The sequence below is a fragment of the Phanerochaete carnosa genome (assembly GCF_000300595.1).
Source record: "Phanerochaete carnosa HHB-10118-sp unplaced genomic scaffold PHACAscaffold_4, whole genome shotgun sequence".
In the NCBI taxonomy this organism is placed as follows: Eukaryota; Fungi; Basidiomycota; class Agaricomycetes; order Polyporales; family Phanerochaetaceae; genus Phanerochaete; species Phanerochaete carnosa.
Window position 1 is genome coordinate 906925 of NW_006767631.1, and position 15346 is coordinate 922270.

The following is a 15346-nucleotide window of genomic DNA, read 5'->3' on the forward strand; positions in this document are numbered from 1 at the left end:
TACTCTTGGCACGGACCGTTAACATAGGCGAGTAGTCGTGTAATCACGCCCAAAGTGATTACCGGGCTCAACAATATTGGGCACTGCGACGTCTTGCTGATGGCATACTTGGCATAGGTGGCGACTACGATCATGCTCATGAGAAAGCAGGAGATGTTCTGTGGCGAGCTCGAAATGGACTCGCTTTTGCGGCTCAAGCTTGCGGATGGTGATATCGTAAGGTAGATTAGGACCTACGTTAAGTTTGAAAATAAACACAGCCTGGCCTGTGGTTCCGTATGTTAAGCGTCGCAGCTCTACGACCGATTTAGATAAGAAAACATGCGGCTGCAACGGACAGGATAGTCAATTGCGAGAAAGAGACGCCACAACTGGGCGGACTTACCCTCACATGCAAGGTTACCTTAGTCAACCTCAGAAACCATGGCGCTGTCTGCTGTGCCGTACTCTAATGATTCGCCAATGTTTCCAAGTGCTTCGCTTGCAGGCATTGCAAAAGTAAGCGCACTTGTGTCTAGCGTCATCAATGTTGCGCTTGGGTCTGTCGGCTGGCTGAGCTGACGGAGGTTGATCAGGAAGCGGTTCACGAGGACGTTTGGCTAGGGGAAAGGTGATCAGCGCGGCTGTCTGGGTAGAAGCGGGAAGAAACCGACCATCGATGTTAACGGAACGTTTGCAATATTCGCGTTCTGCACAAAGATGGCCTCAGCGAGCTTCGACTACAGCAATTTAGATTGGTCAAGACTAACGATGCTTGCGTCCCAGAAGGTCGCCATCTGAGCGATGTTCATCGCGAGTAAAGCACTGGGACGTGGTGAGGGGTGCCGTCGCTGCAGAAGTTAGACTACTTACATGAAGTAAATTGTACCTGTTGCGAAGCATTCCTTTCGTTAAATTCGTATTTAATTGACTAGTTGCCACTTACCATCGCGCAAAAGCAGAGTAGAAGCAGGAAGATGTATATGCAGCTGCCGCGCCTCCCGCCACTGGCTGAACGTCCTGAGCCAGGTCGCGATCAGCACGATGATGTCGCACGCTAAAGCGCTGCTGCGAGTAAGCTGGAGCACTGCGCTGCGCTGTTAGCGCAGCTTAAATGTGCAGTCAAGGCCAGCTGAATGCACATACTTCTGTAGAGACAGCTGTTAGCGTAAGAGCAGCTAAAATGGGCCCATTCGTTACGCACATCATGTTCAACTCGTCGGAGGTGTTGATATACGCCGCACATCCATCCAACAAAGGACCCTGGTAGGTCAGAACAATGTTTGCCCATCCGAACTGCAAACTTTCAATACTGACTGTAAAATATATTCAGGACGACGTACAATGTTCGTTGCGACAGGCACAAATCCTAGTGTCAGAACAACTGCTAATAGGAAGTGTTTGTACTTCCAGTCGTACCAGAGGGCGTACACGCGGAAAGCCGCGAACACTTGTGTGTGGAATCAGTGATCTAGCTTAGAAGCGATGACTAGAACCTACAAGCAATCTGCGCCAGTGAGAAGAGATAGAAGAGCGTAGACGGCGCATATGTTGTTATGCAGCTAAAAAGATACCTACGTCATGTGCTCACTCTCTTGGACGGGATGAAATGTGCATCTGCAGGAGAATTAGGACTGCGATTCTTCTCTGAGATGGAAAGAGGCGAACACTTGGTCTTAGGTGTTGAGGGCATCCATACTATAGCCTGGTTGATGATCATGACCCAGCGAGTGGTGAGCAGCAAGACTGACGTCGCGCTGAACTTGCGCTGCCACACGCAGGTCAGCTCCTGGTCAAATGTCACGAGATATTCGAACACGACGATCGCTAAGTAAATGCTCGCTAGTACGCCAAAACATATTTTTCAGCGTACATACCTGTCATTGCAACGTCGGCATAGCTCTGCGCTTGTCTTTTGGCACGGTCGTCAGCGACGCTTCACGAAAGCGGAACTTCGGACTTACATCTGTTTCACTGCTTCAATCAAGTCTGAATCCATCGCGTCAGTGTCGGGTAAGATGAGGGCGAGCTACGGTGTGGGGCGAGGAATCCAGATAGTGCGATATATACCACGCACAGCACCCCTGAGCGCGTACCTGTATTAGAGCCGGAAGCTTCTCTGCGGTCTATGTGCTGATTCACGCTCGTCAAATGTGCCAACTTTTGATTGCATTCGATTTTCACGTACGCGACTCACAGATCCTAAGCTGAGGATGAGCGATCACAAATCGGTGGGCGATGTTCGGCCGGCGCCAGCATGAGACACTTGACAGCACGGCTTATCAGCATCGTGCACTGCATAGGCATCGAACAGGACCCTTGATATATAACTTGTGGGAGGACGATGCTCATCATCCGAAGCCGCGACAAGAGTCCTACCGCACTTGAGTAGCAAGCTGTCAGACCAGACCAGCGAATAACAGGTAGCGTTTCTGTTTGACTTAGGTGTCAGTATGCAGTGGAGGGGGAAGGCGTCATCGAGAGACCGGCGCGTACTCTCTTGCTCTCGCAGGATTCATGCGCGGTCGGCAATGAACCTCAGGGCTAGGGTCTCTCTCGGTGTCGCCGGGCCGTGGACAGCCAGAGCATCACGGCGAAGATTGAGGGACTTCCAAAACGCCGCATTACAGGCTGAATCTATGCGAGCATCTTGTACGTTAGGGCGGCACAGCTACAATGGAGCCGTCGGAAGTGCGCTGAGAAAGCAAGACTCAGCCGCAGGACGGCCCGCCGACGACCTCGGAAGTGCGACATAGAGGTGTGAGTAGGGCTGGGCACTTGTGTTTGTCTAGGCGTCGTTATGCCGACAAATATGCAAGGTTCTTGAAGCGATGGTTGTTTCAGGCCAACAATCTGCGGCCGTGAGGTGTGGCATTAGAATTATTACTCGCGCGCCGTTCGTCTCGTGACCCATGGGCACTAGCACAACGGACAGCTCAGAACGGACAGTCTACCATTGCCAAAATTTAGCGATCACAATGGACGTTGTGGGAGTGAACAGGGTCATACCAGGACTTCCGTTGCGACGCTGCACTTTGGTCCTGTAAGCGGTCTTCTTGGCACCAGAACTTTGAAGTCTGCTATGTGCAGAGATAATCATAGATGTTAGCGAAAGATGCTCTGCTTGTGAGAATGTTACGATAACGGCACGCATCTCAATCAGTGGACGAAGCTCACCCGTAGCGGGCAACGGGACCTCCGGGAGCACTCGGAATATTCCTATCTTTTTTTTTCCGCTTGTTTATAAAGGCCCGTAGAACTACTGCTACATGAGGGCCTGTGCTACAGCCACAACAGGGTCCGTGCCGGTTCACCTGGTTGACCTAAGGTCTGGGGGCGCAGAGGAATTCGCAGGACCGCGCCAGACGGCCCTGGCCTCGCACGAGCACCGAGCCGGTCGATGGACTCTACCCTACCAAACATTAGACCTACCTCTAATGGTTCCCCTCACCCACGCCCTACATAACCGAAACACAAATTATCATCATGGTGACCCCCATTAAGTATGGTCACCGGTTGTCGGATGGTTATACTCCAGCCGCCCTGTGACGATTTGCCCAACTTATCTGTGCGCTTCGTCAACCTGATTGCCCCATTCATCCTCGTCTGCGGGCGGATCTTCAGCGTCGGAAAACGCTTTGAAAGCTTGTCCTACAGGTTTATACGTGCCCCTGTATCCAAACTCCCGCCCCAATGCCTCTTCCTCAACCACTGGGAGGCTCTCATTGTGGTTGAAAAGTATTCGGTATTGAGATACCGCGTACTTTGCATACCACTGTGTGAATTTACGTTCGGCTTGGTCCGGGTTGGGATACGATTGTTGCCACTTTCCCGGATCCATTGGTATGTCCCCTGGTTTTAGGAGGCGGTTGTGATGTCGAACCGCGCTGGAGTATGTAGCTCTACAGCGCTGTTCCAAGTCTTTAGTGTAATCATTGCGTTTCTCCTTGCGTCTCTTCGAGTGCATGAGAGCTTTCCATATGTGGACCGAAGTGGTGTAGTCGCGACCTTTGTTGACATCATCAAATGCTTTATCAACAAGGTCAGACCATTCGAAGGTACCCGCCATGGGGTTGGCTCGCACGAAGTGGTAAATATCTTCCCACTTGGTGCCTAATATTTTCTTTCTATAGTTAAGGTCCTGGCTGTATTCAGTCAGTTCGTCGACTTTAGTCAAGTCATTTTGCATCTCCCAGTACGCGCAATGCATTTCGCGTACTTCGGTATCAGTTTTGAGATGGTGTCCTATCTTGGTCCTGTCGTATAACGGGTGACCCGCTATGTGCATTTCTTTGAAGTCATATAGGCGACTCCATCCCGGGCACATGTAGACCATGTGGTCTCTTGTTTCCGTCAATGTCTGACCTAGTTCATGGTGGCAGTACCAACATGTGGTGGGTCCTTCTAGGTTAAAGCGTTGTCTGAACGCTCCAATCGGTGCGTGTCCAGACATTAATCTGGTGAGTCTGCCCATCTCTCGGTTCTTTCCCCCGCTGTGGGCTATGAACCAGTTTGAGGACGTGTGTTTAATTTGCCGTAGATGATCATGATGATCTCCAGCTATCAGTTGGTGTCCCCTATATTTGGGGGACTCTCTGATTTTCTGCTGCCATACGCGAACTTCATTCTCGGTGATCTTTTGCTTGATGTAGGCATAAGATTTAATTGTTGGTTGTGTGAGTTCAGCCCCCTCTTTAGCTAGGGTATCAACTCGTTCATTTAAGGGCACGTTAACATGGCTTGGGCACCATGACATGTGTATGGTTCGTTCCGGGTCTGCTTCCAGCCAGCGTCGTATGCGTTCGCTAGCTAGCAAGGAGCATTTTTGTGAGGGGCCAATTCGCGGGTTAAAGATGCGCTGCAGTGCTCCTTTATTGTCCGCAAATAGGTATAACAGTTTGTGTTTTCCCGGTGTGTTACACGCCGTGTTAATGCCCATCCACAGGGCCTGCATTTCTGCATCGAATGGTGTGACTTGGCCACATCCAATTTTCTTTTCTATGGTTTTTCGTTCTCCCCTTTCTAGGGTGTACGTAACTGAGCATGCAGCACCAGTGATGACCTTTTCAGGTTCATTTTCCTCGTGTGTTTTACATTGTGAGCCGTCAGTGAACACTGCCCGGCTTTCGTAGTTGGAAGATGCTAATTTTATGATTGGATTAAGGAACGTCCTTATCCAATCATGGAGTTCTTCCTTCTGGGCCTTCGGTAGGCCCTCAAGGCTCATGGTGATGCGGTCTGCATATAAGTCTAGTATGCGGTTTCCCGGTTGTGCTTCGGTGCTAATGGAGTTAAATTCCTCCGTGAAGCCCTCCGTGACTTTGTATGCCGTTACTATGGGGGTTTCGGCATCTCTGGTTTTAGTCCCGTGGTATGGAAGCGGTGCCTTAATATTAAGTGTCCCACTTTCCATCAGATTCGGCATGTGGGCCCTTATAGGATGATTTTCATGTAACATGTGTGTGCGCAGTGCTGCACGTTTCATGAGTTTGTTAATATTTTGTCAGACAGGGATTAGTCCTGCAGACATTTCAAGAAAGCCCACGGGGGTTGTTTTGAACGCCCCCGTGATCCAGCGGGCTGCTCGGCTCTGGGCCTTGGATATTTCTTTCTCGATCCAGTGTATACCCTTCCAGGAGGGGTTCCACCATAGTTGTGCCCCATAGGACAGCAGGGGTACTACATTGGATATATAAATCCGCCGTTTATCTCTAGGTTTAAGCCCTCTAGACGAGTTGCCTAACATGTGGATTGCAGCGACAGTGCTGCAAGCCTTGTTTGTGTAGACTTTAATATGGTCCCTGAACGTAAGCTTAGGGTCAAGCCAGAAACCTAGATACCTCATTACCGGTTTAGGGGTAATGATAAAGGACAAATTTTCATCGTAAATTCGTAATTTGGGACCAAGCGGTTGCTCGTCACTCCACCTCCATCCTTTGGCTTTCCGCCGGCGTATGAAGTGCATTAATTCGAGTTTATCAGTTTCTGCTGATAACCCCAATCTATGTAGGGTATGTATAAGTTTGGAATATATGTCCTGGATTAGGACGTTATTGTATAGCAGCTGCTCGTGGTCTGGGTCTTCCAACCCTTTGCCCAGCTTGCCTCCGACGTGAATGAGGCCATCGTCGACGAAGAACTGCACGGTGGCATGTCCGTTGGCCTGTATGTTTTTGTCAGTCCACTGTGTGCGGACCGTAACTCGGTGGTCCCCTAGAGTAAGGGTAATCGCCTTTTTTAAAGGGGCGATTTTGTGCATGGCCGGGGCTAGGTATAGACCCGTAAGAATAGGAGAAAGGCTCGAGCCTTGTTCAACTCCTAATGAGAAATCCATAGGGTCAAGGGTTTCTCCATTAAACATGAATTGTGTCTGTCTGTCTGACAGGTAACTGACGAAATATTTGCACAAATTTCCTGCAAATCCTTGTTTAGACAGGATTCTTGTCAGGAGATTGTGATTAACTGATGGGAAGAATTGGGCAACGTCAAGAAGGACTGCCGAAGAGTCAATTCCTTTTTTCCACAATTGTTTCACGTTGTGGACAAGTTGTATTCCTGCATCCGTGGTACTATGTTGCATTGTACCACCGAATTGACACGGATGCATCGCACCATACTTTTGTGCTTCAAATTGCATTCGTCGGGATTTTATTTTTTCCATCAATTTGCCTAAGCAATTGAGGAGGACGATGGGCCAGTAGGCCTTTGCCTTGGTGTAATCAGGTCTCTTTGGCTTCGCTATGATAACCGTTTTCGAGACCTTGAATACCCGTGGTTGTATACCTAGCTTAACGCATGCATCGTAAAATACGAGTATGGGAAGCTCGCAATCCTTCTTGTCGGACTCATCATCATTGCGATACTCGGGAGATGATTCGTCTTTAAGTATTCGTTTAAGCCAGAACCACGAGACGTGGTCCGGGCCCGGTGCAGAAAAGTTGCTAGTGCCCTTGAGGGCTTCTTGCATTTCAGTGCGACTCATGGGTGGGAAAGCTCTTTCCTCGAGCTGCTCCATCTCATCCGCAATGGTCATGTCGACAGGTCGACCATTGGTCGGAGTAAATTGTTGTTGGAATATTTCTCCGACCCCTTTCGAGTCGGTGACAATATCCCCTTGGCTATTTGTGAGGGCGACGTTAGTCACTTGTTTTTGTGGCTTCATCCATTCAACATTGTTCCATATTCTTGAAGGGTGTGTGTGTTTCAACACCCCTTCGAAGAAATCACGTTTAGCTCGTTTGGCCGCCGCTCGGAGGCGGTTGGACGCATTCTTTATTTTCTGGGCTTCCTCTATAAGGTGGATAGAAGCCAAATCGTTCTTGTTCTCGATACTAGTTAGTATCTCATCATCATTCTCAGATATTCCAAGACGATGAATCATGATGTATCTCGCCCGGATTAGCTTGTTTCACCTCCGGATGTCCTTTTTAATAGACTTGACCGAAGCACATATATTACGTAACTCCTTGGCCCTTTTGTTACACTCAGCGTTCCACCACGACTTTGCATGGTGTGAAGGCTTGACTTTCTCGACGTTAGCCGACCAGGCCATGTCGAATGCATATTGGATCCAATTTCCCCAACGCTCGATGTCCTCTTCAGAGGCATAGTCATCGATGTTGACGGGCATCGCTGCAAGTCGTCCTCGACAAGCTTTAATGAATTTCTGGCCATTTTCTGAACCTCTCTTAACCATGTATGTAATTTTATCGACTGTTTCCAGGTCGATTTGAACAAATACTGGGCAATGATCACTATTAACTTGTTGATCATGTCGGTGTTCAATGTTTAGGACATTGATATCTTCGTTGGTCCAGACTAAGTCTAGGGTTCCATCGCTTTGGTCCTCTCTGTTGGACGACCAAGTATGAGCGTGTTCAGGTGATGTGCTCAAGGACAGGTTCATGTCCAGCGTGCACATTGTAATGAGGTCTTCCGCTTGGCGGTTGGCCCTAGTTCTGATGGGAACGGTGGCGTCCCACATGTGGTGACATAAGTTAAAGTTGCCTGCCATGAGATGTATTTCTGGCATGTTGCTGGCTTTATTTTCTAGGTAGTGCTGAGCACTGTGTGTTTTGGAATCATTGTACACGTTAAGGATACGTATGATTTGTTTGTTGGGCATGGTTAGCTCCAGGCATTGGGCATCGTCATGATTTACAATGCCCGTGTTAAGTCTCGGTGCGAGGTGCGCCCACCTTCTATTGACGATGGTGCACACGCGTCCTTTCTCAGATGCTCCGAGGAACATATACTGTCTGTGTGTGATTCCTTGGTGGTATTTGTCCCCGTCTTTCGACGTGGTAGACATTATTTGTTTAATATAACCCCAAAAGGGTTCTTGTACTAGCACGACGTCTGCCGTTCGGTAATTTTGTTCTAAAAAGATTTGAAGGTTGTCCTTCGATTTTTGAACGTTAAAGGAAACCACGGTGAATGGTCTGTTATTATCATCCCGGGATGTAGGGGGTTGAGTGTTATTGGGCTGTTTAACCCTGGCTTCCGCCTCCGCCCTTTCCAGGTTTATGTCAAGGGGGGGCGGCAAATCATTCATATCTTCATCTTCATCCGAGGGTAAGTCCTCGTTGTCATCCGTGTTCCAGTTTTCCTGGTACATGTTTACAAGGTAATCCACTTCGTGATTTATTCCTTGGTCTGTCTTATCATTTTCGTCGCATGAAAGATCGAATTGGAATTCTATCTCCGGCGACATAAATTTGTTCTTTTGGTCACAAGGGCGGTCTTTCGGTACCGCATCCACGTCCATGTCATTTGTTGTACTACTCATAGGCAATGGTACGAGGTAGTGGGTTATTATTACATGAGTGCATCATGTGGGGGGACGGTTGGACTCTGGACTCAAGTGGCTGTTTGAGTTCATTGCGTCCTGTCATCCTCTCAAGTATCGTGGTATACATTAAACTGTTTAGCCTAGGGCTAGGTGACAATTTTAATGTATCTAGGTGGTCTACACCTGTGATCACGTGATGAGAGCCTGGACCTAGCCCTGACAAATCAGGTGGTGACCACGTCTCAAGCTTGCCGCGTGTGAGGCGGCGTTTGTGTATCTGGTTTCCCAGGATAAAGTGAGACGCCTTCCCGAGCGTTAACTCGTTGGGGGTCTCAAGCAGCAAGGCTGCCTGTGGGATTTCTCCCTGCGTCCCCTTTCCCCCGAAGGGTCCAGGTTCAGCCAAATGACTCTGCGGCCACGTTCCACTGGGCAGAGACGACAGCATCGACCTCTTGCATGGGTCTAGCTGTTGTGGATGTGTTGGCGATGGGGGTGACTCGACGCCGTGGCTAGACGCTTCACGGTCGACCCCCAGCCCGAGGTCTTCCGGAAGCGTCGTCGGGCCCATTACCGCTCTTCAGGCGGTAGCGGACCCAGCACCTAAACAGATAAAATAAGTTCGAAGGGGATAGGGAAGTGAGAACCTAACAAAGGGCGACGGAATTGGGGAGCGAGACTCAAACGACGTGGGCGTCTAAGGTAGATGGTGGTGGTTGAAGGTCAAGGTGCGCCGTGCGGAATATTCCTATCAGCGGATCAGACTGGGCGACGGTTGGCCGAATCCCATCACGTTCATCCCGAAGCCCTCAATGCGGCTAAGATACTAGCTTTCACTACAACCTTATCAAACATTATTTCGGTCAGTTCAGCTGCTCATAGGATACCGCCCCGAATGTAACCCTATACTTTAAGCAGATTCTGTACTTTGGGACTAGTAACGCGCACGCCATGCAGCAAATTGCTCTGGTCATGCCTTGGGCTGGTGCTGCTGATCTCCCCCCAGAATTATTCGAACACATTCTTGCATATGTTTCCCCGTATGATCGCATGTTCGGCGTAGCTATGACACAAAGGGAGCTTGGAAAACTCTCTCTTGTCTGTCGCTACTGGGCGCGGCAGTGCCGTCCGCTCATGTTCAACATGAAGCCGACTTTGGATAACCTGGACGACATACAGCAACTGTGCCGCTTAGTCCAGTCTCCCATACAGCTAACACCTAGCTTACGGGACTGTCTCAAGGCAATGAATACCAGTTATAAAGGTTCCTGGACGTACTACTGGCACCATTTATCGTCAAATGGAATCCACCAATCTGAAACCACGTTGCAGAACGTGTATGTACTCGACTCCTCGATCGATTCTCAGTCCACCACAGGACATGCCCCACGGTCGTGGTCTACAGGTCTACCGCGCACCCTGCCCTCTGGACTCATTTACATCTGGCGCTTACACCTCACGGACTTGCGTTTCCGCCACGTCGGCGACCTCGTCCATCTCTTGCACGAAGCCTCAGGGCTCTCCGACGTCATCTGTACCCGGCTCAGGTTCGATGACTCAGAGTCTCTCCTGCCTTTTCCCGCCCGTATTCGACGTCGGCTCTCGCGCGGTAAACGCTGGCGCATCGAAGTCACAGAGTGCGGATCGCCCACAGTCAGCACCAAGGTCCTTTTGTCCACCATAGCGTTCAGTGTACCCAACGGTGCACCCGCATACTGCCTCGGTATTGCGCGCTGGGCTTCGCTGTGCGCCGCCGTTCAGGCAGGAGTGCCATTTGACACGAGCCGCTGCGCTCTCATCCTCACCTCTGGAGGGCTTGACCGGGGTTTCTGGCTCGAGGTGACCGGACACAACTGCGAGGCGTACGACGAACTCTTTGGCTTGCGGTTTGAATGTCATGCGCCTATACCCCCGCGTTTTGACGTGCCCAACACGGCATTGTTCTCTTCCGTCACACTCCGATTAGGTTATACAAGTATCTGGAGTGGCAGCGTACCGATGCACTTCAAGGCGCTAGCAGACCTTTCCCCCTCGCTCGAGCCTTCTACCAACATCCGCCTCGTGGCATGGTGCGACTGGCGCGTTTTCATACAGTGCGCGGAGCTCTTCGTTCGACATCGGGATGGACCGCTGGGGCAGCGCTTCAACCGGGGTAGGTTCCACCTCTATCTATCCGTCAGCGCCTCCAAGACCGTGATGGACCTCTCGCACTTCCTCCGCCACCCGGCACCCGATATACGCGGGCGTCTCGAACTCGCGATCTGCACACATGGACTCGAAGGCTCACACAAAGACGCTGTGCGGGATGTGTACCTTACTGCCATCGCGGAGTGGTCGAGGAACCCAGAGACGCGGGGTGCTACGCAGAGAGAACTTTGGTTTCTGCGGTTCCTCTGGAGCACAGAGTACCGGCGGACACGACTCGGCAGGGAGGGGTACTTCCGCGGAGTGCCTTATTGGAGCACGGCGCACGCGTATGAGCGCAGAATACTTTGGCCGGACTACAAGATCCAAGACTCGCATTACTTTGTCATCCCGAACCAGAAATTTCTCCAATTCGGCGAGGGTTCTGCATTGGACGCTGGGTTTGAACACGCGAGGGGCACACTTCGAAAGGCGAAGTCAGAGTCGTCACTCACAATGACTGTGGTGAGATCCAGTTCGATAGATGATCATGTAAGGCCGAGACGTCGTTCGTCTCTGTCGCTACATCCAACAAATAGTACCAATGTCAGAATAAAGGTAAATTTCGATATATGACTCAAAATACCGCAACAAACTTACCCATACTGCTACAGGGTTAATCTAACACAGCACTGTCATTAATTTTGGATCCAGCTGCGGGATCACGCATGGGCAAGCTCATCGGAGTCGACCTTCTTTAATTTTTTATATACTCGAAGTTAGGTTCGGCATGTTCTTCCACGAGCCACAAGCAAGCGCAGATATAGATGTCTCTACAGCTCCTCTACTAGTAGCACGCTGGTATACTCGCCATTCCTTCTATGTTGAATCTCTACTCTGCGTCATCGCTCGCCATTTTCGTTCACATTAGACAATGCGAGCGGTATTCTCCTACTAGTATTTTCCGAGAGCGACCACTTCCTCCCCTGTGTAAGACACGCCATCTTCACGAGTGAAAGATCTGGACGCCCGTAACGAGAGATCTTGCGGAGCTCGAAGCGCTCAGCTCAACTTCAACTACTCAAGGGTCACAATCTCCTGATGCAGAAAAGACTATGTATTGCGATCGAGCTAGCATAGGATTATTATAGCGACGCTTGCCTCACTTGGCGTAAATACATTAGCTCAGATACGCAGAACAAAAGCGGAAAATACGATACAGTCGTGCGATGAGTGAAGATGGGGGAGACGTGCGCGAGATAAGCGTACGGTCTAACTCTGGCGAAGTGGAGACGAGAAATGGAAAAAAAAAATTGTCGGCTCCCAGCACAAGATGGGCCAAGGGGCGATGTCCGACATGGTTGTCTTCTGCCGCTCAGTGTACTCAACGCTGACGAAGAGCTACATTTTTGCTGACTGTGTCGCGATTCTTCTGTGAATTCTAACGCATCCCGCCGACGCGCGACGCGGCGGCCACTTCCTCAGATCTTGGAGGGTTCAGCTTTCTAATCTTCTTGGGCGGCTCGGACCGCGTGTCCTCTTCCTCGGAGAGTGTAGGCGCCGGAGTAAGCTGTCCGACAGCCTCGAGCATGGCGATCATCTCTCTCTGTTGTTCTGAAAGAAAAATCGTTGTAGGCTTGAAGGAGATGTGATCTTTCTCGTTGGCACGGAACCACCGTCCTTTGCAAATGCTCCGAAAGATTTCGGCCGCCTTCCTGTAAAACTTGGTTTTGCGCGCAGCCGTGTACAGTATCACATCCGGAACCGTCGTCGTATTGCCGGCAGATGCGGCCTCGATCGCGGCTTGCATTTGTCGCTGTTCTGCATACATGTAAAGGTTGACCAGTTCGACGAGGTACTCGTTTAGCTTGATGCAGATCGCCTGGAGGGTGGGGTGTAGCTTGGACAGTGACGAGTAGAATGCGGACCCGGATCCTACTACATCGGCCCGAAAGACGCTATTGTCGAACACTTTCGCGGCAAGCCTATAGCGTGCCAAGGAGTAGTTGGCCCATTGCTCGTCGGGGAGATCCGTGTCCCACTTCTCGATGGTCGAGCAGAGGACGATGTATAAGGCTAGCCATAAGACCGACTCCAAATCGTGTAGTGGGTTGTGTCTAAACGGCATGACGGGAAGGATATGCAAGGTGTATGGTTTAGGCCTCGTTTTATTATCTTCGTCCGACGGCCTTTCTGAGTCAGGCGCAAGCTTCCGCTTCTTGCACCGCTGTATTTTTTCGGGCGGTCTCTGCATCGGAGTCTTCTGATTCCTCTTGCTTGTCAGGCAACGACGTGTGGTCTCTGTTTGCGTATAGGCCTTTTCCCCCATTAAACCTATATCTGTGCCGTTCGACTTCGACCGCCGTGAAATAAGGCGTGCCCTGCCGGTCGTAATTAGACGAAAACCTAAGGATAAAATGACAATTCCGATACGTACCATTCGCACTTTATGTCTCCAATCATCGGATTCGTGTTTGGCGTACTCGAAATCGACCAGTTTCCCGACATTATCGATGATGAGAACGTTGCCGGCACTAACGTCTCTGTGGACCCAACCACATTGGTGAAGAAGCCTCAGGACTGTTGGATAGGGAAAGGATTAGTCGATGGAAAAAGTGCGCGACACATATAAACTTACTCATAATGACGTCTGCAAGGACTAGAAATGCAGTCCCGAGCGTTCCGGCTTCCATGATCGTCTTGCCTACCTCGCCGAATAGGACGCGGTGATGAACCTTCGCAGCAAACATGACAGGTCCTGGTCCTTCAGATAGTGCTCTTGCTATGGCGCCTCGAGATAAGGTCACGTCCACTATTTCGTCTTCGTCCGGATACATCTCTACGGATGTCGCCCTCGCTGTTGGGGAGATCGATCGGCGGCAGATGGCTCTGCGCGTGCTGTCCACCTTCTTCTCGGTAGTAAGGACGTCCCAAGAGTCCTTTATATCGATCAGGTAGGCATCAAACGCCTCACGCTGTACGTCGGTAGTCGCTGACTTGCGAATTTTCTGAAGAATGGTGGCCTCGCGGTCGCGACCTGCGTCAACCCAGGAATCCTTGACCACCAATGGTGGCCCAATTTTTTCTCCTCCTCGTTTGTCCAGTTCCCTGACCTCCCAGGCTCGAGTACCTCTTCCACGGAGCGCCTCGGCCCCGACGTCCGAAATGAGACGCTGCGTTCGGTACCACTTCTTGTTGACCAAGATTTCGTACTGAGGACCATCACGACTGTCGAGTGTCGGGAGCCGCATGATTGTATGGTCGAAGCCTAGTTCATCTCTTTGGGAAAACGAGATTCGCAAGACAAAGTCGATAAACTTTTCAATATCCTGAGGGCGGCATGAGTATTCAGAAGTCGAATAAGCGGATATATGCCGGAGAGTTACGTACAGTCAATAAATCTATCGGGTAGGATACTAAGACATCTGTGCGCGTTGCGACCCACAGGCGCATCCAAAAATTTTCGATGGTGAAGCCGATGACAAACCGACGCCTGGGGTCTTCGCGCATGATATGCGTAAGAGAGCACAAGACCTGGGTTGCATTCTGAGAGAGCGATATGGGTCAGCTCACGATGCTTGTCGTCAAACGCGAGAGAGCTTACCAGACTCCTCGATTCATCGGTGTTGTCTTTCTTGAACTCTGCAGGAATGACTATGTCACTCCATCTGGGAGCCGACTTGTCCACATCGTTATCGTTGAGCAGGAAGTAGGCGTCGGACTTGGACTTGTCGTCTCTGGCGGAGGAGTAGGGCATAGTGGTGGATTTGCAGAAAAATCTGGCCTCTTTCTTGGCGTGGGTGTTGCTGGACTTATGGATGGCGGAGATGATGTCTCGTAGCACGCAAAAGACCACGCCCTCGCCGTCTAGGTCCGCTGTCGGAGGGCAGTCCGCGAATGCCGACCAGCGAAGCTGGTTATGAACCAAGGTCAAAACATGGTTGTTGGTTAGTGTCTCTATACTCTTCTCCATATCGAAGCTGTGGCGCAAAGGAGGGAGGATCGCCTTCCGAAACCACTGCCATTCGGCTTGGTACACGGTCTCTTGCGTAACACGGCGTAACTGGTTGATCGCAAGGTCCGGCGGTGCAGTTACAGCTCTCTGCTTATGAAAAAGAGTACGAGTGGCGTTCGATGCGGCCATTTTCGACTGCGTGCGAGCTGTGCGATATCTAACCGTGGGGTGAGGGGTGATCGGGGCTGATCACATTCAGGAAGGCACATTTTATAAGGGCCGATGGCCATGGCCACTGTACGACGCTTTAAAGGGATAAAATTTATAAGGCGGAAATGGCAGGTGAAAAGAACAAGGGGGGGGTTAAACCTCTGTACCGGTGACAAATGCGGGAAAGCTCTGTTTCAACTCCGCAGGCGGCCCTCATGTATCGTCGGGAAGCGCACATTCTAGCGGCCTCTGCGCATAAATATACAAACTAGGATAGTTGTGGTGCTTCG

General features: G+C 50.6%; 4 protein-coding genes across 4 annotated transcripts; 1 reads left to right on the forward strand and 3 right to left on the reverse strand.

Moving 5' to 3' along the window:
- Positions 1–53: 53 nt before the first annotated feature.
- Positions 54–1978, reverse strand: PHACADRAFT_207695 (uncharacterized protein; the record flags this gene model as incomplete). Its single annotated transcript, XM_007394248.1, has 12 exons — positions 54–327; positions 386–599; positions 654–689; positions 750–804; positions 853–868; positions 926–1076; positions 1126–1275; positions 1323–1429; positions 1480–1486; positions 1571–1806; positions 1857–1891; positions 1944–1978. 11 exons carry the CDS (start codon positions 1976–1978, stop codon positions 405–407), a joined length of 1023 nt encoding a protein of 340 aa, XP_007394310.1. The 3' UTR covers positions 54–327; positions 386–404.
- A 4899-nt stretch (positions 1979–6877) lies between these two features.
- On the reverse strand, positions 6878–7675 carry PHACADRAFT_91700 (uncharacterized protein; the record flags this gene model as incomplete). The annotated part of the gene is made up of 2 exons (XM_007394249.1): positions 6878–7367; positions 7392–7675. Coding segments are annotated over 2 exons (774 nt in total), but the record flags the coding sequence as incomplete, so codon positions are not given.
- A 2005-nt stretch (positions 7676–9680) lies between these two features.
- Positions 9681–11527, forward strand: PHACADRAFT_183117 (uncharacterized protein; the record flags this gene model as incomplete). The annotated part of the gene is made up of 1 exon (XM_007394250.1): positions 9681–11527. The coding sequence occupies exon 1, from the start codon at positions 9719–9721 to the stop codon at positions 11525–11527; it is 1809 nt and encodes a 602-aa protein (XP_007394312.1). The 5' UTR covers positions 9681–9718.
- Positions 11528–12004: 477 nt separating this feature from the next.
- On the reverse strand, positions 12005–15035 carry PHACADRAFT_207697 (uncharacterized protein; the record flags this gene model as incomplete). Its single annotated transcript, XM_007394251.1, has 6 exons — positions 12005–13167; positions 13226–13272; positions 13329–13471; positions 13530–14220; positions 14282–14437; positions 14496–15035. 6 exons carry the CDS (start codon positions 15033–15035, stop codon positions 12333–12335), a joined length of 2412 nt encoding a protein of 803 aa, XP_007394313.1. The 3' UTR covers positions 12005–12332.
- Between the last annotated feature and the right edge of the window lie 311 nt (positions 15036–15346).